At 40.3% G+C, this 22,159-nt stretch overlaps 1 protein-coding gene across 6 annotated transcripts in view; it reads left to right on the top strand.

The window, feature by feature from the left end:
* Nucleotides 1-22,159, top strand: part of RGS7 (regulator of G-protein signaling 7) — a 446,139-nt gene that overhangs the window by 381,378 nt on the left and 42,602 nt on the right. For all 6 annotated transcript variants that reach the window (XM_012644351.1, XM_012644352.1, XM_012644350.1 and 3 more), the window contains one exon: nucleotides 17,314-17,388. In XM_012644351.1, the coding sequence (XP_012499805.1) occupies nucleotides 17,314-17,388 (75 nt within the window). The remainder of the gene's footprint in view (nucleotides 1-17,313; nucleotides 17,389-22,159) is intronic.

Below are 22,159 nucleotides of genomic sequence, written 5' to 3'. Positions count from 1 at the left end.
AATCTCTAAATATAAAATTATGTGAAATATGATGCCAACCATGTTTAAAATATTAGATATCTAGAGAAACAGTTAGGAGAGACTATACCAAATGTTGATTATAGTTATTCTAAGGATATTTGATATCACAGGTAATTTTAATTTTCTATAAAGAGCATGTATCACTCTGAAAAATTGTGCATAATATAATATTCTTAGACCCTTGTCTCTTACCCATAACATCTGGGGTGAGGGTAGGCATGCTTCTGCCATGCCGGGAAATGGTTAGAACACATCTGGTGTATGGTAGGCCATCCCAGGCACTGCATTCTCAGGAGCTGACATGTAGAAATACTAGCCATCTTTTGAGCAGAGTGAGCAGAATGGCTGGAGCAGGGTAGAGAGGAAATAAAATATAGGAGAGTAAGTGAGAAGATATGAGAAATTAAGCATAAAACAGAGAAATTAGGTGCTATTACTCATCTGTCTTCAAGTATTTGAGCAGCTATCATTGTAGAAAGGAGAAGAATCAGCCTGCTTTACTTTGGATAAAAGGAGGCAGATTTCGTCTGAATCAAAAATGTTTTCATTGCTTTAATTGTCCGGTGGGTGGCATCACAGCGCAGGGAGATCTCCTGTCATCTGAGTAGTCCAGGGTTGAGGCATAGGGCTTGCCTCTGCCTGGGTCATTACTTGGACCTCCACTCCTATGACTCAGTGCTTCTCATTAAGAGAGGGTGAAATTGGAATGATATTGACTAAAGAACCTCAGATTGAAATTTGAGAGCGTCCTATTCCAACCAACTTAATACAAAGAGATGGTGCATAATGCTTTTTTATCAACTCAAATTTTAAATTCAATATACTACAGATTTTGTACGATATTAAGCAAACTGAGAACAGAGAATCAAGAAGGAGGAAAAAGAGTTTGAGATTTAAATTCTAGTTGTCATATTATCAAGAGTAGAAGGTTGAGCCTTGACTGAGCATTTTTTCCCATGACCAAAGTCTATTATTCTGCATGTGAAATTAACATTTGATTCTCTTTCAGCCAATGATATGGTATTTAGTTAAGACTGGGGTGATTTTCACACATGTGAAAGCAATCATCTAAATTGTCTCTATTTTGTTCAGCCTCAAAGACGTACATATGACATTTCTCTGAAATAGCTCCAGAAAGGAGCTTCCAGATGTGTTCCCAGGAGAACATGCTTGAATGTTTTTAGTGTGTTCCATAATCAGCATGGATTTTCACATATTTACCATTTCTAAAATGAATAACACGCTTTGAAATCTGGTAGTACATTGGGTGACTGCTTGCTTTTTCTTATAAGTTCAAAAATTGAACCAATTTTGGCAGGTAACACTTTTTCTGGCTGTTGTTACTGTGATGTTAAATTTTCAAATGATTCCCATCACTGGCTTCGTTATCTCAAATGTTGGGAATGTAGCTTTTCTATTAATCTGGACTAAGAAGTTGTATCTCATATTATGTTTGAGAAAGTGTTATCATGATAAAATAATATATTTTTTCCTATAATTATTTCATGTTGATAACATGTTTGGTTATCTTGAGGAAGAAATTCCTTTAAAAATTTCCCTAATCCACCATAGTAATTTCTGATAAGCCTGTTCTTTATTTACTATACTAAGGGAAGCGATTGCAACCTGAGTACATTCTCCAAGGAAGACAATATTTTCTTCAGGAAAGAGTATATTTTGTAATTTTTTTTCTGAGAAAATCAGGCCTAGAAATCTCTTAACACATGCATGTAGTTATTTTATCTTGTTTATTCATATGATGTCCTACCTTTTATCTTTTCATTTTAAAATACTCAAAAAATGCACTAGAAGGACTTATGTGATTGTGTGGTTATCCTCAGCAACTTTTACTAATGCTTGACATTTCACCATCAGTTCTTAACACACACTGACAAAGGTAGTCACAGATAATATTGCTTATAATCTGAATGACCTAAAATGGGTCTTTTCCTTCAACAAGTCTAATAATGTTCCTAAAAAGTATCACGCAAAGCAACATAAAACCCCAGGAAGTCCTCAGCCTGAATTACTGCTCATGTGCCTGAGAGACAGGAAGATGTGTTGTTTTTAGTGATGACTTCCTGTTTACCTTGCTCGGTTCTTAGTGACCTTTGATTGTGAGGGAGGAGGGTGAGGTCCTACATTCTTGTATCCCTGCAGCTCCCTGCCCAGACAGCAGAGGCAACATTGGGAGAACCAACACCTCTGTCTTCACTGTGTTGGGCAAGAAGATGGTGGTAGGTAATAACAATTAGTTTGTTAGTACCTGGGGAACATTCCCCAGGTGCTGGGCACTATTCTTAGCACTTTGTAAGAATTAGCTTATGCAATCATCACAACCACCACAGGAAGTACCGTGATCCTCTCTTTACAGCTAAGGAATCTCAGACACAGGACATTTGAGTTGCACAAGGTCCCACAAGTACTAAGTGAGGCAGCTGGTATCGAAAGCAGGTGTGATGGTCCCAGGGCCTGAACTCAATCATGACAACTTCCTGCCTCTTGGTAAAGCCCATATTGGTGTGAAGTGTGATCACTTACAAATTTTCTTTTGAATCCTCACATTACTCTGTTAGGTTGGCATTCATTTTATCCCCGTTTCACAAATAAGGAAACTGAAGGTTACAGAAATTGAGTTTTGTTTTGTTTTCCCCTAGGACTTGTTTTCCTTTAGGAAGAGCTGGTAATGAACCCAAGTGTTCTGAGTGGCAGCTCGATGTTTCCTCTACTAACTCAGGATGCTGCTGCTCCAAGCCCACCCCTGAGGTTAGCGCCAGAGGTCACGGAGGAAAGCACTTGGGATGAGTGAGTTAGGACTTACAATCAGCCAAGGAAAAGGAAGGAAACAACTTAATTAAAGGCAAAGTCGAATAGATCTTTCTAAGAGATATGGCTGTCTAGAAATCTCACACCACATGGTAGAATTATGCCAGAAAAATTTAGGGTGAAAGAAAGAAGAGAAAGCCTGGTGTATATCGTTGGAATATACTAGAGGGTCCTGTGCTGGGAAAGGAATGATGAGTTCCTAACACAGATAACGAAATGGGGCAAAAGCATCGTCTTGGCTGGAGATCTCACCTACACCTCACCATTTTGACATCAGTACGTTTTATGTGTGTTGCTCTAGACCCTCCCAATCCACCCAGCTCTCACTCATTGTTCTTCGTTTTAGATTTTTCCTAGTTATTTTTCTGTGTGAACTTTGCAACCAATTATCTAGCACCAGAAAAGAACACTTTTTTTTTTGGCATTTGAATGTGTTAAATTTATAGAAAACTCGGGAAGATTGAATTTTTTTATGAAGTTGAATCATCCTATCCATTTGTTCATATACCTACTTTTGTGGTGTTCAGGAAGGTTTTATGCATTTCTTGTTAAGTTTCTTTCTTTTTTAAAAACATCTCTTTCTTGTAAATGGGGTTTTCTTTTCTATTGGATCTTTTTTTTAAAAAGTATGCATATAATGCAGAAAGTGGACATTAATTTGTGTCTTATATAATTGCAGTTTTCAAGCATTTTGGTCTCATTTATTATTCCTTTTTACTCCTAAAAATTATTGTGTATCTAGAGTTTTTATTTTTATGGGTTTTATATGTTGGTATTTATTATATTAAAAATTAAAATAAAATTTCAAAATATTTATTCACATAAGATAACAATAAGAAGCCAGTCACTAAATAACATAATCAGCACAATTTTCATTAAAAATTGGCATATTTTCCAAAGGAAAATTAGTGGGAAGAGTGGCACTGTTTTATACTTTTACAAATCACTTTAATCTTGAACTTTCTAGAAAGCAGCTGCATTCACTTGTCTCCCTCTCCATTCAATCTCTTCCTATATATCATGTGTCATTGCAACCCCTGGAAAAATCAACTGGATACACTGGAGAGAATGACAGTGATATCTTAATATTTTTATGGAAATAGTTTTGATCTTGAAAGAGAACCACCACTGCACTATGTGTGTGCTTGTTTTTACAAGTACAAGTGATTGATAAATTATTTTCTAAAGCTTTTAATACATATGTCCTTACATATATTAATAATTTGTGAATTCTATGAATGGATTTCCTAATGTTGAATTATCCTTGAAATTCCATAATTTAAAAAAACCCACTTGGTCATGATGTATTATTTTCTTAATGTAATATTAAATTTTGTTGTTCTATTTGTTTATTTAGAATTTTGTCATGCATATTCAAAAGTTAAATTGGCTTGTACTAGATTTCTTACTGATTTCTGTAACAAAATTTTTACTATGAAGAATGATAATGTTATTGATTTTTGGCATACTTCTCCATGGTTTGGAAAAGCCTCATGCAGAATTTGTTATTCCTCTAATCTAGAGATGTCCAATGAGAAAAAATTTGAGAGGGTAACACTGTAACGTGAGCCAAATGCCCAAATGATGGATTACATAAAGATTCTCACTTCTATTCCTACTCCTCCCACTGTGCATAAACTCTACACATGGAAGCTTCTCTCCATTTATATCTTCTGTGTCTCAAATACTTTTGAATTGGAGAGAACTAGCACAGCTATGACAGTTTTAAGTGGTGCAGTGTTCAAGAGATGCAACTGCAGCTAATAAGATTTGGCTCAAATACCAACTTCTTTCTTGGGTGAGATTTATTAAATGTCTCCAATTCCCAAACTCCACATTTGAAATCAGAATAATACTTACCCCATAGGACCATTGAGAACACATGGAAATAATATTTACAGATTGCTTAGGACAATACCTGGCACATAGTCATGGTCAGTAATTGGTAGCTAACGTTATTTTAGCAATCATGCCTTTGAAAGGAGAAAAGAAGTCATGGAAGTATAAAAATGTTAGCAGATAGCTATGACATGGTATAGTAAGGGAAGACTTGAGAATCGGAAAAGTTCGTGTTGCAGTTTGAAGCTTGAGTAAGTATATTCATTATCTATTGCTGCGTAACAAATTACCCCCAAACTTAGCAGCATAAAGCAACAGGCACCCATTACTTTAAACAGCTTCTGAGAGTCAGGAATCCATGAATAGCTTTCCTGGGTGGTTCTGGCTCAGGGTCTCTCACGAGGCCGTCAGTCAAGCTGTTGGCCAGGATGTAGTCATCTGCAGGGACTGACGGAACTCTTCATTCACATGGTGGTTGGCAGGAGGATTCGGTTCCTGGTCACATAGACCTCTTCATCAGGGTGTCCAAGACAGAGCTTCCCCCAGGTCTTCCTGGTATATTAATAGAAAGGGAGCCCCATGTCTGAAACCTTAGTCTTTTTATAGCCTAATCTCAGAAGTGGCATGCCATCGCTTCTGCCACAGTCTGTTGTCTACGCAGACCAACCCCAGTACAGGGTGGGAGGGCACTACAGAGTGTGGATACCAGGAGGAGGAGGTCACTAGGGACTCTCAAGGAGGGTACCTACAACAGTTGAACTTGGGAAAAGGGAAAGAATTTGGAAATTTGGTGGAAAAAATAAAATTGGTCAGGCCCTAGCATGAAAGAAATCCCTGTCACTGCAAAGGGTGACCCATGCAAATGCTGATGGGATCACCTTGCAGTGACCTCTAAGCAGGGGGTGGAGAAGCAGAGCCCTAGATCAGGCAGAGGAGACGGGCAGGGCCCTGTATACTTCTCACAGCTGTGCCAGGCGATTTCAATGCCAAATCCCCAGAGGAAGAATATGGAGGAGTAGTTCCTAAATTAAGGAATGCCTCTCACTACCCACATTAACTTTCAGGTAAATGATTGAAGCTTTCTCAGCTTTAATTTCCACAATCTTCAAGCAGAGGTAATAATCTCTTTCATAATACTGAGAAAAACAAAACTTTCAAGATGAACATGGAAGCATCCTCTATAAATAATTTTTATTATTAGGAATGCAGTGATAGGCATGAGGTCGCAGCTGTCCCCTATAAGAAGACAGAGACTAGACTTCACTGGTTCCTGACTGTATTGTCAGCCCTCAGTCAAGTGCCAGGCACATAGTGGACACTCGATGGATACATTTTTAATTGATGAGTGAATTAATAATTCCTGATCTCCCTTGGACCTGCACATATCCTTTTGGATGATGCTAAACACACTGAATTAGTATAAGAAGCACACAGGTTTTTCTGTCACAGGGCTCTGATATTTGAACCAACCAAGACATCAGTGACCAGATCTGAGGCAACAGAACTTTGTCAGCTATGGGGAAGCTTGTCAATTTCTGGCGTAGTCACTTAGCTGTTTGGGCCATTCCTCTGTTCAGATCCCATTACTCTGAAACACATGTAAAAGCATGTGCCACCTGGATTTCCTCGCTACGAAATGTGAGAGAACAGCAATGCATGTGGATTGCTATCGACGACAGTAATAACATTGATTAGAACCTAGATCATTGTTGCAAAAGCTTTTTGCATCCATTATGCCCCCTACAGAGACTTCGTGGGATGGGTAACTGTTGTCCTTAATTTACAAACAAGAGAAAGCAAGACTCTGAGGAAGTTGAGTTTTATGGGCTATGATATGTATGGCTAAGAGTCAAATCCTTAATTATGACTAAAAGCCTAGCATTTTTTTGGAAACCCCAGGCAATCTCTCTTGTGCAGCATACAGTCTTTCTTTGTCAATTTGTAATGCGCACCAGGATATTATATCGCAGCAGGGCTGGCTTTGTGCCCATCAGCTAGTTTTTATCTTATATTAGTGAAGTTGTAGTGAAATGATTAATTGGGCTTTTCATTTGCTAAATGTACCTGGCTCGTCCACCGGATCTCTGAGGCAGGTGACGGGCAGTGTACGTCCATTGTGTGACAACGGACGGGCATCTGTGGGAGGTGGCTACATGTTACCAGCCACGCTAGGCTGCTGGAAGAGTCACAGCCTGGAATGTCCCATGTAAATGTGAGAGGTGTAAATATTCCCTGGAAAGCTCTGTGTCTGCCTCTGGGCTCGAACCAGCAGGTATAGTATTCTGCAGACTGTAGGGAGGCTGCTTTCTAAATCTGTGACCTTCTGAGTAATTGATGTGCATGATTTCACGTGCTCATTCGGAGCTTAAACCGTACCAGAACTTTAATATCTTCTGTAACATTTCCTTGGAAGATATCAATAATATACCTATTTTAACCTTTGGCATTATCAGTTTTGTGGTGTTCAGAGAGATAAATTAGGTTGAAGTCAATAGGAAGGATGCAGTTTTCCGTCCTTAATGGTCAAATCAGCCCATACGCCCGGTGCTGTCTTCTCAAACAGTAGTATGTGATCTCAGTACCGATACCTTTAACTGTTTCAGAAAATCCAGAATATGTTAGTCCAAATTTAAATCTTTCTTTTGTGTTATGAAAAAGGAACAGCATTTCTGTCTATTATTCCCATCTGTTCCTTTGGATTTAAAAATATTTTGACAATGTGGCTATCATGAGCCTCTACGAGTGAAACTGTTCTTTTTTGCTCCCTGGCTATGCCTTTTAGCATCTCTCTGCTCTTTCTATCCCTGAATAGGTTTGTAGATACAGTGTCCCTATTATTATGTAATATCTGGTGCTATTCATGTGAGCCATGGGTAGAAGGAGAATAAAAACCACTTTCCCTATTATTAAGTCAGTGCTTCTATCATCTGCGGATTGGCAACTTTTCACCATGATTTCTGCCCTGATTTTGCTGAAATGGTGAGAATGTGGATAGTGGTGGGGGCGATCCTAGGAGGACAGTCCTGAGGGCCAGCAGCTAACTCTCAGGGAGGTGTGGAAGAGGAGAGTATTGACCTCACGTACTGACGGCATCTTGTCTAGTCCCAAGGTGTGGGCAGGTGTCGGGAGGGAAGCACAGCCCCTGGCCGCAATATGCTATTGTGCAGCCAGTAGGAATGAACCCAACCACCAAGTGCAGCTGGAAAGGTAGACAGGGGCCTGCTTACGTCCCACCTTGTAGAACATGGCAAGGCGTTTGCATTTTACCCTAAGTGTGGTCAGAAGTGTACAGAGGTTTGAAGAGGAGAGTGACATTATGTCGCTGTAGTTTCAAAAGGTTATTCCAGCAGCTGTGTAGAGAATAACTTGGGGAAAGGGTGGAGAAAGGAAGAAAGGAATGATGACAAATGAGAAGGCTGCTGTAGCGGTCCAGCTGGGGGACAGTGGCAGCTTGAAGCAGGGTGGCAGCAATGAGTGTGGAGAGAAGCAAACAGATTCAGGGTGTGTCTGGAGGTAAAATTTGCAAGACTTGCTGATGAATCAAGTGTAGGAAGTAAGGAAAAGAGAGGAGGAGGTGATGACTCCCTGGCGATGGCGTGAGTGACTTGAATGGTTGGAGGTATTCACTGAAAGGGAGGAGACAGAGAAAGGAACAGGTTGGACGTAAGAAAAATTAATTATGAGTTCTCGTTTGAACATTGTTTACCCTTTTTGGGAAACTGAACCAAAATTAGCACTGAGTCTGGAAGGCTCCTTGCACAGAGGCTGGGTAGAGAACAGAGTACATCACTAGTCACTCGGGGTCTGGGGAGACGCAACCCTGGAATGCTGCCCTGTCACTTCAGTTAGCTTTTCTTCCCACCCCTCAGAGCACAGAATGAATTTCCAGCTCCCAAATTCCATGCCATCCTCTGTCCTAGAATTCCAGATAAATGTTTGATGCCATCTACTTCTGACTCCCTTAAATAGTTTATATAATATTTATGTCCTGGTAAATTTTCCTAAAGCTATCATGAGAAATTGTCCACATTTTATTTGTTATAGCTTTTATACTTTCTCTTACATATCCCCAAATCTAATTCTATCCAAAACTCAGCCAAGAACTAAACTCAAAAAGTCTTAACCAAAGTAGTGGTTAAATCTCCCACACTCTAACTTGTGCTCTTTGATTGGTTCATTTGCTAAAATGTGAGACCCTGTGCCAAAGTAGCATTTATGTGGTTTCCTGATCCGCATAGGAACCCAAGTAACAAATTAGAGGAGGATGGGATCTTGCTTCAGGCAAGGATGCTGAGAGCAGCAAAAACTGACAACTGACTGGGAGAAGGCAGAGGCACTAAAAATGGCATAAAATGACATAAAAGCTCAAAAAGCATTAGGGGTTAGAACCCTTTAGCCTCAAAGGCATTGCTGTCTTAAGGATAGCAAAATAAGTGTTAGCCCCATAGTGACCTTGCATTATCAAGAAAAGATTGTGTTGTTTTGAATATGATTGCATAAGTATGCAGGGATGTGTGGGAATTAATTTAGAATATTTTTCCCCTAACAGTGAAAATGAAATAAAGTTTTGGCTCTTAGCAATAAATACGTAATCTAGAAAAGAAATTTATGTGAACCCTCCTTTCTAACAACACTAAACCTTTTTCTCCTCTTGGAAATCAAGCTTAATGCAACAGAGTGTATCTTTGAAATTAATATTTCAATCTGAAAGCGTCTCAGTTGCTAAACTGAGATGTCTGTTACAGTCTTTCTCTGTGAGTGCTCTAGTTTGGATGATCGTGTCCCCCCAGCCCCCACCCAATTCATGTGTTGAAATCCTAACCCCCAAGGCGATGGTATTGGGAGGTGAGGCCTTTGGGAGCTGATTATGTCATGAGGACACCATCCTCATGACATAAAGAGGCCCAAGAGAGACCCCTTACCCCTTCTACCATGTGAGGACACAGTGAGAAGGCACCCTCTATGAACCAGAAAGCGAGCCCTCATCAGACATCAAATCTGCTGGTGCCTTGATCTTGGACTTCCCAGCATTCAGAACTATGAGAAATAAATTTCTGTTGTTTATAAGCCACCCAGTTAATGGTATTTTGTTACAGCAGCCTGAACAGACTAAGACAGGAGGGTTCACTTTTTTCCCATTGGGGAACACATGATTTAGGAGCCTCCATATCCTTTGTAATTCAAGGCTATTGACTTCAAGACTGCTATTGTAATTCAAAGTGAATTCCAATATATGATGATTTCCACAAACTTCCTTGTCATTGTCCCATTGCTATCCATTATGGCAATTATTATTATAAGCCTTTTGAAATTACTGTGATTTATTTATACTATGAAGAATTTTATTTGGTTCTGTTTAGCCTTTAAAGCATACCATTTAAATCATCAGTACTAACAACAGCAATATGTACAAAATTAAAATTTATTTTTACCAATTCAGTAACGAGTCCATTTTTCCTGGTCTTTGGCGTTTCATTTTTACACTGGGAAAATTTTTGTTGTCATCAGAGAAGTATTCTGGGTTTCATTTCTTAATTCCAACATTCGACAAACACGTTAAAGGTTAAAGTCAAGATGTTTAAGGTGTTTGATGGCATTAGCCCATGGACAAAGAATCCCAAAATTCTGTGTTGCTACTCGCCTTCCCATAAGTGAGATACCAGATGAACAGCATAATGTGAATCAAAATGCTGGCTTCAGTGATGGCTATGCAAATGCCTGATATGCCAATTCAGGACACAGGGAGAGTTGGAGCATACATGTTAAGTCTCAAATCTAAGAGGGACACTTTTTCTTCTCCAAGTGAAAATCTGTGCATGTCCCCACACTGCAGCCAGCTTTTCATAGGAAAAAAAAAATTATAGAAAAGGAAAGGAGCTCAATCACTCATGTGCACAGCAGGCCAGGTGTGATAGAAAAGAAGTATCCATGCACACTTGCCTCAGGGCTATTTTTCTTCTTGGAGGAGTCCTTATTTTAAGGGTAATTATGAAAACTTAGCTTCTACCCAGTGATTTTTTTATTTCAAAGCAATTCTAGCTGGGAACATTTTAAGTATTTTCAAGCTGAACATTACATGTGGGTAATCCTAGTGATTGTAAAGAAGTGACAAGCAAACGTGCTTGTTAAAGTCATCTTGGTAGCTCCTTGAGAACTGTGACTGTCTGTTTGTAGCTGTGCCTGCGTGACAATTCCTAGTCTATTAAAAGAGAACATTGTTGAAGTATGCACAGATAGACTTTGGGCTGAAGTGTTCTGATTTCAACTAGAGCAGATTAAGAGAGTGTGGTAGGCCCACTGAAGAAGAATGCAGGAAAGTATAGCAGAGACCCTGAGTGATAGTAGCAGCTCTGCCAAACTCTTGGTGATTGATCCTCATATGCTAATGTTGCGTGTTCAGTGATATGTTCATATCACCTATGATGGTGCAAAAAAGCAATGGCATAAAAGGATGAACCAGGGATAAATTATTCTACAGGTATCTGTGTTGGAAATGCTCTGAGTCCTGAGTCTTGATAGCGGCTGCGTAAAGAGCTACATCCCATTTGGAGACTCCAGTAAATATGTACATTGTATGTAAATGCAACCCAGGAGTCATCGTGGATTTCTCTCTTCTTTTACATTTGTTTATCTCATAGGCTTCCCCACCTCTGTAGATGGCATCACCTCACCCAGCTGGGAAAAACTAAGAGTCCCCTTTCCCTCGCATGTTCACCGATGCAACCCATCAGCAAGTTTTGTTGATTATAATTTCAAAATATATCCCAGGTGCAACCACGTTGCGTCACCTCTAATGCTGACATGCAAATCCATATCACCATAATCTGCCTGGGTGATTGCAATAACCTTCTGACTCATCCCCTTGGTTCTGCTTTGCCCTGAGTCTGCTGTGATAATCCACTCCCAAAGTACTCAGCACTCCTTAGTGAGTTGGGTATTTCTTAATCAACTTTATTTTTTTGAGCAGTTTTAGGTTCACAGCAAAATTGAGCAGAAAATATAAAGAGCTCTCCTTCCCCGCCACGCGCATAGCCTCCCCTATTGTCAACATCCCCTACCAGAGTGGCACATTTGTTAACATGATGGACCTACATTGACATATCATTATCACCCAAAGTCCGTAGTGTATATTAGGGTTCACTCTTGGTGTTGTACATTCTGTGTGTTTGGACAAGTTTATAATGACATGTATCCACTATTGTAGTGTCACACGGAATAGTTTCACTGCCCTGAAAATTCTCTGTGCCAGTCCTATTTATCCCTTCCTCTCCCTCACCCCTGGCAACCACTAATCTTTTTACTGTCTCCACACTTGTGCCTTCTCCAGAATGTCATATGGTTGGAATCATGCAATATGTAGTTTCTTCAGATTGGCTTCTGTCACTTACTAATGTGCATTTAAGTTTCCTCCATGTCTTTTTGTGGCTTAAGAGCTCATTTCTTTTTAATGCTCAATAATATTGCATTGTTTGTATGCGCAGTTATGCACCAGCTGCAGTGATTGAACAAAGAGAGCCGTTCTCTACTCCTACCTCTCACTGTTGGTCTTCACCCTGTTTTCCCAAGGGGTCCTGAACACAAGCATGCCTTCTGCCAAGCTAACAACAATGTGTTGTGCCTTGAAAGGAACTAAATGGTATTGCACCTCCTGAAGACACACAAATACTGTGGCAGTAATATTTCTTAATGATACTTTGTTTTTCCTCCTTCAGGAATGGGTTCCACAATATTCAATTCTCTTTTCTAATACATAATATTGTAATAATGTTACAACCCAGCTTAGTTCGGTTGAAAATAAATTCACCTTTGAATCACTAGAAATAGCATGTGTCTCTTCTAGGCCAATGTAAATAGCACTTTGTTATTCTTTAAATCCAACAATACTATGTACTTAATACTATATCCAGCAAATAATACATATTTGAACATTTTTATGGAGTGCCTACTTGGTAATGGCAATGTTATTTATATCTTATTGGGAAGATATGTTTAGTTCTGCGAAGAACAAATTATGCATAACATTTCATGAGGATCTAGTGCCAGCTAGTGGTTATCTATTATATATGCTTCAAAAAGATAAGTGACTTTTTTTTTTTTAATAACCAAGGACAACATGATCTTATGAAGACAAGAAATTGCTTTAAAACAACATTTTAAAAAGTATTTATTGGCCATGTTGGGGAGAAACAGCAGAATGTCGTAAGAGTGGGTATCTGGAATGTTCTGTGGTTGTGTCATGCCCCGTATCAACTTCTACCTAGTCATTACGTTCCCATAGTGTGATTATTCCTGTCTTCTGTCCTTACTAAATTATGAGGTTATTGAGGTATAGATTATGCCTTCATTTCTGTGTCTCACCATTTATCACGAGATCTGACACTTAGATGCAGATAGAAGTATTACTTGAATAAATAAAAAAATTCAAAAAAATGATTGCCATATTTCATTGACCACAGTGTGTGACTTCTGAAAACAGTTGTTTAGGGCTTATTGGCACTAAGTCATAACTTTAATTATTCTGAAGCATACTAGACAACTTTGGGCTTCAAAGCTTTTTTAATCGTCAAGAATTTCCAAGTTAACTTAGATATCATAGATCTGTTTAACCATTAGCTGTCCCAAGAGGCTCATTAGAAATTACAAGAAGCTGGAGGGCCATGGAGACAAGCATCCCAGATGCAGTTTATTATTATATTTTAACTGTGTAGCCATTAGCAACAAATTTTGAACTGGCAGATTTTATTTTCCTGGGATGGGAGCTGGGTTATAAAACATATCTTATGGTTCAGTCTCTAATAACTTTGACTTTTAGACTCAATGCTTTCTTATTAATTTGCTGATTTAGTGGTGGTGTTAATAATTGGCTCAAGTGGGAATTTTAGATGTCTGCTAATGGTTCATCAATCAAATTTAAAAAGTCGCCATCTTTGAAATTTGAGGTTGAAAATGTAATTCTCCTTGGGACTGCCAGTCAGATACATTCCTATGGGGAGGAAGACCTTTCCACCTTGCTCCTTCAACGGGTGTTGGGGAGTTCACAGTTACTGGGGCCATTTGTTAATTATCCCACCTGGTATGCAGTAAAGTTGATTAGGATCCTAGCTGATTAAAGAAGAAGTTTTATAGTTCAATTAATTCAGACTCCTCAGATGTATAAAGAAAATACAGTTTCTGTATTTTCTATGACTGGTCTATTTTCCTCAGAAACCTATTAGAAGTGTAGATTTCAATGTGCGTGCTCTGCGTGCTGCCATCATTTAAAGAGTTGGTTTAGATAACTCAGTAGCATGTGGATAAATGATTATACTTTCAGTTCTCCTAGGGCTTTCCCTGCTGCTGTCCAAGATTGGTTTTGAATAGGAGTTTGGGGTATAGAGGGGTTTATAAAAATTTCACTACATTTAGGGGATATAAGTGAAGTTTTGTTACATGGATCTGTTGTATAATGGTGAAGTCTGGGCTTTAGGTGTACACTTGAACAGTGTACATTGTACCCCACAGGTAATTTTTCACCCCTCATCTCCTTCCACCCTCCCCTCTTTGGACCCTCCAGTGTCCATTATGTCACTCTGTATGACCACGCATGCTTGTCCATAGCTTAGCTCCTACTTATAAGTGAGAACGTGCGACATACGGGTTTTTGTTCCTAGCCAACGAACATATGAAAAGATGCTCAATATCACTAACCATCAGAGGTTTTGTCTATATGATCTTGTGCAGTGAGGAATGAGGGCCAAGCATGCCCAGGGCATTTTCCAGATGCTTGTCCATTTCTGCTTCAGACAGGTTGGCGTGCGTGGTCTGCTCCCAGGACTATTGCAACAGGTACCATCTCTTCATCTGGCACCCACTGCTGGAGTTCGTGTTCCAGAGAGCTGCTCCCAGCATGGAATCCCTGCACACGGTGGCCTTTGTCCCAACCTCATGATCCCGTCCACCTACGATTCTTCTCAGAACCACTGTGCCCTTTATTACTGGGGCATGCGACAAATTCTTCCCTGCTGCGTGTGAGCCTTAGGAAGCATTGGCTTAAGCACATCTTTCTTGCTAATGCCCATCTGATATTAAAGATTCATGTTAGATATGATCACATGTGGGCTTCTTGTATGGGCCTGGGACTGGCTACCCCACGGGCTCCCTCATACTTGTCTGGGAGTTTTTATCTCTCCCTCTCACCCCTTCTTCTTAAGATTTCTTCCCCAGAGGAGGAAAATGAGGCACCTGCTGAGCTCTGAATCTTACCTTTATCTCTCTTTCCTCTGGGTCATGAAGAAACATGCCTTCCCTTTCCTGGATATCATATCCTAATTATTCCCATCCCTTACCATTTAGAAGAAAATCTTCATGACCTATCTTGCCATGCTTAGCTCTTGATATATTTAAAAGAGGTTAAAGAATTTCCATGCCTTCCCTTCCCTAATGGCTCAGGCTTAGGGAGGGAAGGCTACAAAGAACTAGAAATTGAATAGAAATGAAAGCATGATGCTTTGGTATTTTCAAAGCATTACGTTTGTAGCATTCATCTTTATCTAGATCAATGGTTGTGAACTCTAGCTACATATTAAAACCACTTGGGGGTCTTTTTAAAAAAAGGAATGCCTAGATCGATCACAGGAAAATTAAATCAGAATATCAGATATTGAACAACCAGATGCTGGGAGAGTTTAAGTGCATTGCTCAGTGTCACTTAGTAAATTAGTCCCACTCAGCTGGGTGCTCTTCTTCCTCCTGCACTGCCAGGGTGACCACCGTGCTTTAGCTATTTTTATTCCTAAGCAGGTATACAAACCAGACATGATTTATTTAATGTTTATAGTGCAATGTGTGTTTGTATGTCTATATTAACTATATTCCACTTGGAATCTTTGTGGAAAAAAATAAAGAAAAAAATGCTTTCTTCATTTACTTCCTTATATATCACAATATGAGGGTGGAGCTTTGCCTGAATAGCTATGCTATTGGGAGAGGGTTCTTTAAGGAAAATGTCCTATGTCCTCGTTATACAAAAAGCTGCGCCCCTTTGCTTGCCAGTGGTTGCGGAGAGCAGCTTGGTCTTCTAATCACACCAGTATTGTCTCTTGTCCTTCCCCCCAACCCCATCCCAACGCCACAAAAGACTTTTCCACATTCATAGTTTCTCTGGACTGACTTCCAAGGACATCTAATACTTTAATTTTCTTACAATCTGTGGGAGGAAATAGAGAAATTGAGCCAAGATGTACAACTCAATGTTTTTTACTATTAATAACAGAAGAGATTCCTAAATCCTGTTCCAAAAGGAAACACAGTCCACATAACCATTAACTTCTAATCACTTCTAAAGGATAAGTGATATCTAGGCCGGGTGTGGTGGCTCACGCCTGTAATCCTAGCACTCTGGGAGGCCGAGGCGGGTGGATCACTCAAGGTCAGGAGTTCGAGACCAGCCTGAGCAAGAGCGAGACCCCGTCTCTACTAAAAGTAGAAAGAAATTATCTGGACAACTAAAAATCTATATAGAAAAAATTAGCTGGGCGTGGTGGCGCATGTCTGTAGTCCCAGCTACTCGGGAGGCTGAGGCAGGAAGATTGCTTGAGCCCAGGAGTTTGAGGTTGCTGTGAGCTATGATGACACAACTGCACTCTAGCCAGGGCAACAGAGTGAGACTCTGTCTCAAAGAAAAAATAAATAAATAAATAAATAAATAAATAAAAATAAAGGATAGGTGATATCTAAGGCCCTTTCTAAATTTACGGAAGGATGTATCTTTGAACCTCTTTTCTTCTCTGTTTCCCGATTCATGTTCTGTCCTCCCACTCCTTTCCCTTTTCTCTCTCTCTCTTCTCTTTTTCTCTCCCTCCTCTCTCCTACAAATATAAAAGGAGTTTGCAGCTGTTTCTGTGCAACAGAAAAATAATTCTGGCAAGATGAGACTCCTGAGGTTGTCAGAAAGCTCATACTTTTCCTCCAACTCCCCATTTTAAAGGGGTTCGCCTGCCTTAGGGAAACGAAAAGGAAAGTTGGGAATTTATGGAGAGAAGCATGGCCTACTGATTACCATTTTCTTTCTTCGTCTCCCTCATTTTAACCATGGACCCCATGGCACATTCTGTCTATGGAAAACAAATATTCCCAGTCCCTGGACTTCACAATCCTTGTAAGAAAATTCACTCTGGGATCCGAAGGGCTCAACTAAATGCCATTTTAGTTTTCCGACTTGGGAAAAGCAATCAGCCATTCAATAACTGTCGCATTTTATAAAGAGGGCACACTCTATGGGAGGCTGTGTGCAGGTATCAGCAGGGGTGTCGTCCCATTTGTCTGAGGACACTCTTGCTCTCTCTGCCAGGCTAGCAGCTGTAGATACTGACACTCACTTTCACATGCAAAGCTCAATTTCTTTTTCCTGTTTCTCTGGGAGTTATTTGTGAATGGTATCTGAAGGCCTTTCAACGTGAGTAAAGGGGCTGATGTATTTTATTGCTGGCTATTGCTGCCGGAAGTGGCTGTGGCTGCCTAGAAAGCATTGCCAGTGCCGTGTGTCACTGTGGCATTTGCTCAGGCTCTGGGGAGCGAGTCATTAATGAATGTCCTGGTCAGAACTCCACACCCAAAGATTCCTCTGTCTCTCTGTTTTTCCATTTCCAGCCTGGATGTGTAAATACTACGGAAGTGGACATTAAGAAGTCATCCAGAATGAGAAATCCACACAAAACGCGGAAGGTAAAGCCAACGTTTGTGCTGATCTTGGTGATGGGTTGCACTGTTTACGGGACGTCAGCTGTGAAAACGCTTTCTTCCCATTGCAAGGAGAATCTTCCCTGCTCTTCCTTGTCTCTGTCCTCCCTCTCTCCTCAGGCATAGCCTCCTGCTGATTGTTGAGCACACCAGGGCGGAGGCAGAGGGGCAGCACTGACTGGCTTTCACGGGAGAGGAATGGGGAAGCCGAGGGACCCTCACTAGGAAGGGCGTCGCCTTCAGAGCCCAGGAGATGTGGAAAAACAGATGGAGATTACCTGAGAAAAAGAGATACTGAGGAGAGAAGGGCATTTTTAGGGAAAAGTCTGAGAAAAAGGGCGCATGTAAAAGATGTTTAATTACAGAAGGAGTAGTACAAAAACCCCCTTTTACTGTCAGAATTTTGTGACACAGCCCTCAGAGTAGTTCTGTGTTCAGTGTCTATTATGTGAGAGAATACCTAAGGGGAAAAAAAGCTATCCTGAACTCAATGACACTTTAAACAACTCTTTGAAAATGCACAGCAATAATATCCACATATTTTTTAAAGTAACATGTACATGTAGACGACACTGATATTCATTCCATAAAAAAATTCTTGGTGCACCTGCGAACAGCTGGCCTGTAGCAATCGCTGAGGACAAAGCCCGCAGGCTGGTACCACTGACATTCCACAAACTTCAAGGCCATCTCTTTCCTTAAGTAGTCATAGTGTTTTCCAGAGTTATGTGTCCCTGCAGTAGGCACTAAACAATTTTTTCTAGCCCTATTTCGTATTGTCTTTTTCTTCCATCCCTAGAAAGATAGCCTCATGTTCAAAAGCCCAATATGGTCCATGTACTTTTTCTTTCTTTTAAGTCGGTTTACCTTGATGTTAGGATGAAGAAGCCACGGCAAAGCTCCGTAAAACCAATTCAGATGCGAGGCTGAAATGCTTTTGCCGCTGAGAACTCTCTGAGCGGAGGAGGCAAAGCCAGACCAAAGCAAGCCTCTGCACTGTTTCTCCCTCGCGGCCCGGCCTGCTCAGCTGCTTTCATCCACAGCTCACAGCACAGCCTGAGTGCACCTGAGACGCACTCAGCTTTGCAGAACGAGACTCCAAAATGCTATCAGCAATCCGAAAAGTGCATAAAGCCACCTCTCCCCACTTTCTGAATAGTCAAAAGTCACTGTTCAAAATACTTTACTGGGTGTCATATTCCCCCCAGCAGACACCAACTCAGACATGCTGTGGTTCAGAAGAGAAAGCATATGGATTGACAAGATGGCACTTAAACATAATAAAGGGGTCATTTACACACTCTTTTTTTTTTTTGGCACTGTATTCGGTACTGATAATCTCCCCGGTGCTTGCCATGGCAGCCGCCTTTTCGAAAATTTGCAAAGCATTGGTTGACAATGTTGTTCTTCACAAACCGTCAGCCCTCGTTTAATGATGGGAAACCTTCAGGGCTTTGCAAGGTGAAATGCTGTGAAGAAATGGAATCATTGAGATCGAGCTGTCTTTGTCTAGAATGTGGTCTAATTTCCTGGGAATCAATAACGGTAGAACAACAGGGCCTCGCTGGAGAGCTGTAGAGTACTAAAATTTACCAGAGAAAAACAGAAGTTCTGAAAAATCCCACAGCACGTAGCAGGCATGCCCTCGTTTTCCACAGTTGGAGAAAACTGGTTTTCTCACTTTTTGATCAATATTGCTTCTTGTAGTCGAAAGTGTTGCATTTGCTAGAATCTCCAAAGTTGACAATGTTACTTTACATAGAAGGTTATTGGACTCTAAGCCACATACTGATTTGTCTTTTAGAATTATCACCACTGATACTTTGGCTCATATTTTGGTCAGGAATTGGAATGATCCATTCAATCAGCAAAAGAAGTGAGCCTCTAGTACATGCCAGACACGTGCCGGTCTTTAGCTATTCCATAGTAGATTGGAAAGGCAAGGCCAAGCTCCTCTGACCCGTGGTCTAATGAAGGTTCAGATTTTGAACAAGTAGACAAATGTCTGTATATACCGGTAATTATATGATTTTGTTAAGCTTTATGTAGTCTGTTCAAGCTGGCTTAACAAAATATGCAGACCGGGTGATTTAAACAATAGGAATTTATTATCTCACAGTTCTGGAGACTGGAAGTCCAAGATCAGGATGCTGGCAAGTTCAATTCCTGAGGAGGGGTCTCTTCCTGCCTTGTAGATGGCGGTCTTGCTGTGTATCCAAGGCCTTTCCTGTGCGTGTGTACCTAGAGAGAGAGAGGAGAGAGACAGAGAGAGAAATCTGATATCTCTTCTTATAAGGACACCAGTTCTATCGTATTAGGGTCCCAACCTAAGACCTCACTTAAGCTTTTTTATCTCCTCCTAGCCCCATCTCCGAATACAAGTTACCTTGGAGGTGAGGGCTTCAACATACGAATTTGAGAGAGGAGGGTACAACTCAGTCCATGACATGTTATAAAGGAAGTTTAAATAGCAACTTAAATGTGATTCTAAATTGCCATAACATTTTCTCAGTGAATAACTTGTCAACAAGCAGCAAACTGTTTCACCACCCTCGGTTGGTTCCGCAGCTCTGTCTCTGTGGAGCAGTCCACTCAGTGGGATTGCAAACCCTAGACAGAAATGGCAGGGGCCAGCCGACCGCCTCTGGAGGCTCCCTTTGCCTTCCACCATGAGTGGGCTGTCTCCTCAGCGCTCTCTCTTAGTTGTGTGGTAGCCTCTGTCTTATATGGCTGCTGATCAGGAACAGAATCCCTGGATTATGTTTAATATTTGAAACCAGTTACTTCTCTTAGCAAAGAGAGCTGCTGTTCATTTCTTTGTGAGTCAGCTATAATAATATTTCTCATGATTATATGTCATAAGAAGAATAAAGGACCCTATAAATCCCTAAAGTAATAATCTAGTATATGTGCCTAAAGAATATCAGGGTTATTTTACATCTCATTTTGGGATGTTGTATTTAATTGTTGAATTTCAAACATGTTTATCAAATATGTGAAGGTTTAGATGTATGGCTGATTTGAGATATTTTTAAGAATCTGGGATTAGTCAATTTGCAAATCTCTTTTTTTAATTTGAATATACTTTATTAAAATACGAGGAAATAGGTAAAAATATATTCCCTCACGTCTCTAGGAAAGAATGATAATATAGCATAGCCAAGAAGAAATTAGCTTAATCTAGACAAATTTTAATAGGCACGGTATGCCTGATGTTCTTCAATCTAATACTCAAATTTTTACTATATTAGCCAGGGTTCTCCAGAGGAATAGAACCAGAGAGGGAGAGAGACTTATTTTAAGGCATTGGCTCACATGATTGTGGAGGCTTGGTGAGTCCAAAATCTGATCGGGGAGGCCGGCAGGCTGGAGACCCAGGGAAGAGTTCCAGTTCAAGGCCGAAGGCAACCTAGAGGCAGAAATCCTTCTTGCTCAGGGAAGGTCAGTCTTTGTTTTATTTAGGCCTTCAACTGATTGGATGAGGCCTACCCACATTATGGAAGGCAATCTGCTTTACTAAAAGTCCACCAATTTGAATATTAAATATCATCCAATAAAAACCCTCACGGAAACATTCAGAATAATGTTTGACCACATATCTGGGCACTGTGGCCCAGCAAGTTGATGCAAAATTTGCTATCACAGGCTGGATCCTTCTACAGAACAATAGCCAGAGGGGTCCTAGAACACAAAACCTGAGGGAAATGACAAAAGCATCTGCAGGTGTGTGACTGGACCCACATTTTGGGTTGCCTCTCTTCTCTGTGTCTCTCTCTCTGCACCAGCTCTCTCCACATGGTGTCAGATATAGACACAAACTATTCTCTAGTTGAGATGAGCAACCCAGAAAAAAAAAAAAGAAATATTTCCACACCAGTCCTAGTTACAAAAATCCCAGAGATTGCACTCCACATAGAAAGGCATGTTTCATGTTTCATGTAATGAATAACCTACTCAGTATTCATTTGGATTCACTATATTGAAAAGTGCTCTTCTAGGCACCGTGGGGAATAAAAGGACATGTTAATCAAGTCAAAGCATCTAGATCAAGTAATTGATTTTTCTGTTAAAACTGAAAATGGATCCCACTTAATTAATTTCTTGCACTTTGTAGTTTCTATTTTAAAATCTCTGTCTTAGTCTTTTTGGTTGCTATGACAAAATACCTTAGACTAAGTAATTTATAAACAACAAAAATCTATTGCTCACAGTTGTGGAATCTGGGAAGTCCAAGAACAAGGTGTCAGTAGATTCAATATCTGGTGAGGGCTTACTCTCTGCTTCAAAGACAGAATTTCCTTGCCATGTACTCACATGGAAGGGGAAAACTCCCTCTGGCCTCTTTTATAAGGGCATTAATCCTATTCATAAGGGCTCCACCCTAATGACCTAATTACTTTCCCAAAGCCCCGCCTCCTAATACCATCACATTGGGAGATGAGGTTTTCAACATATAAATTTTAGGGAGGATGCAAACATTCAGACCTTCACAGGCCCCCCCAAAAAAGTAGGGGAGAATTTTTCTTAGTTTCCTTCTAAAATGTGAAGGGAAATCACATATGAACAGAGTTATGCAGAAAGTCAAATCTGTTTCATGTAATGAACAACCTACTCAGTATTCATTTGGATTCACTGTATCGAAAAGTGCTCATCTAGGCACTGTGGGGAATAAAAGGACATGTTAATCAAGTCAAAGCATCTAGATCAAGTAATTGATTTTTCTGTTAAAACTGAAAATGGATCCCACTTAATTAAT

Source organism: Propithecus coquereli, unplaced genomic scaffold (genome assembly GCF_000956105.1).
Source record: "Propithecus coquereli isolate 6110/MARCELLA unplaced genomic scaffold, Pcoq_1.0 Scaffold210, whole genome shotgun sequence".
In the NCBI taxonomy this organism is placed as follows: Eukaryota; Metazoa; Chordata; class Mammalia; order Primates; family Indriidae; genus Propithecus; species Propithecus coquereli.
The sequence above is the reverse complement of the archived record's forward strand: the minus strand, read 5'-3'. Positions and strand labels throughout refer to the sequence as shown.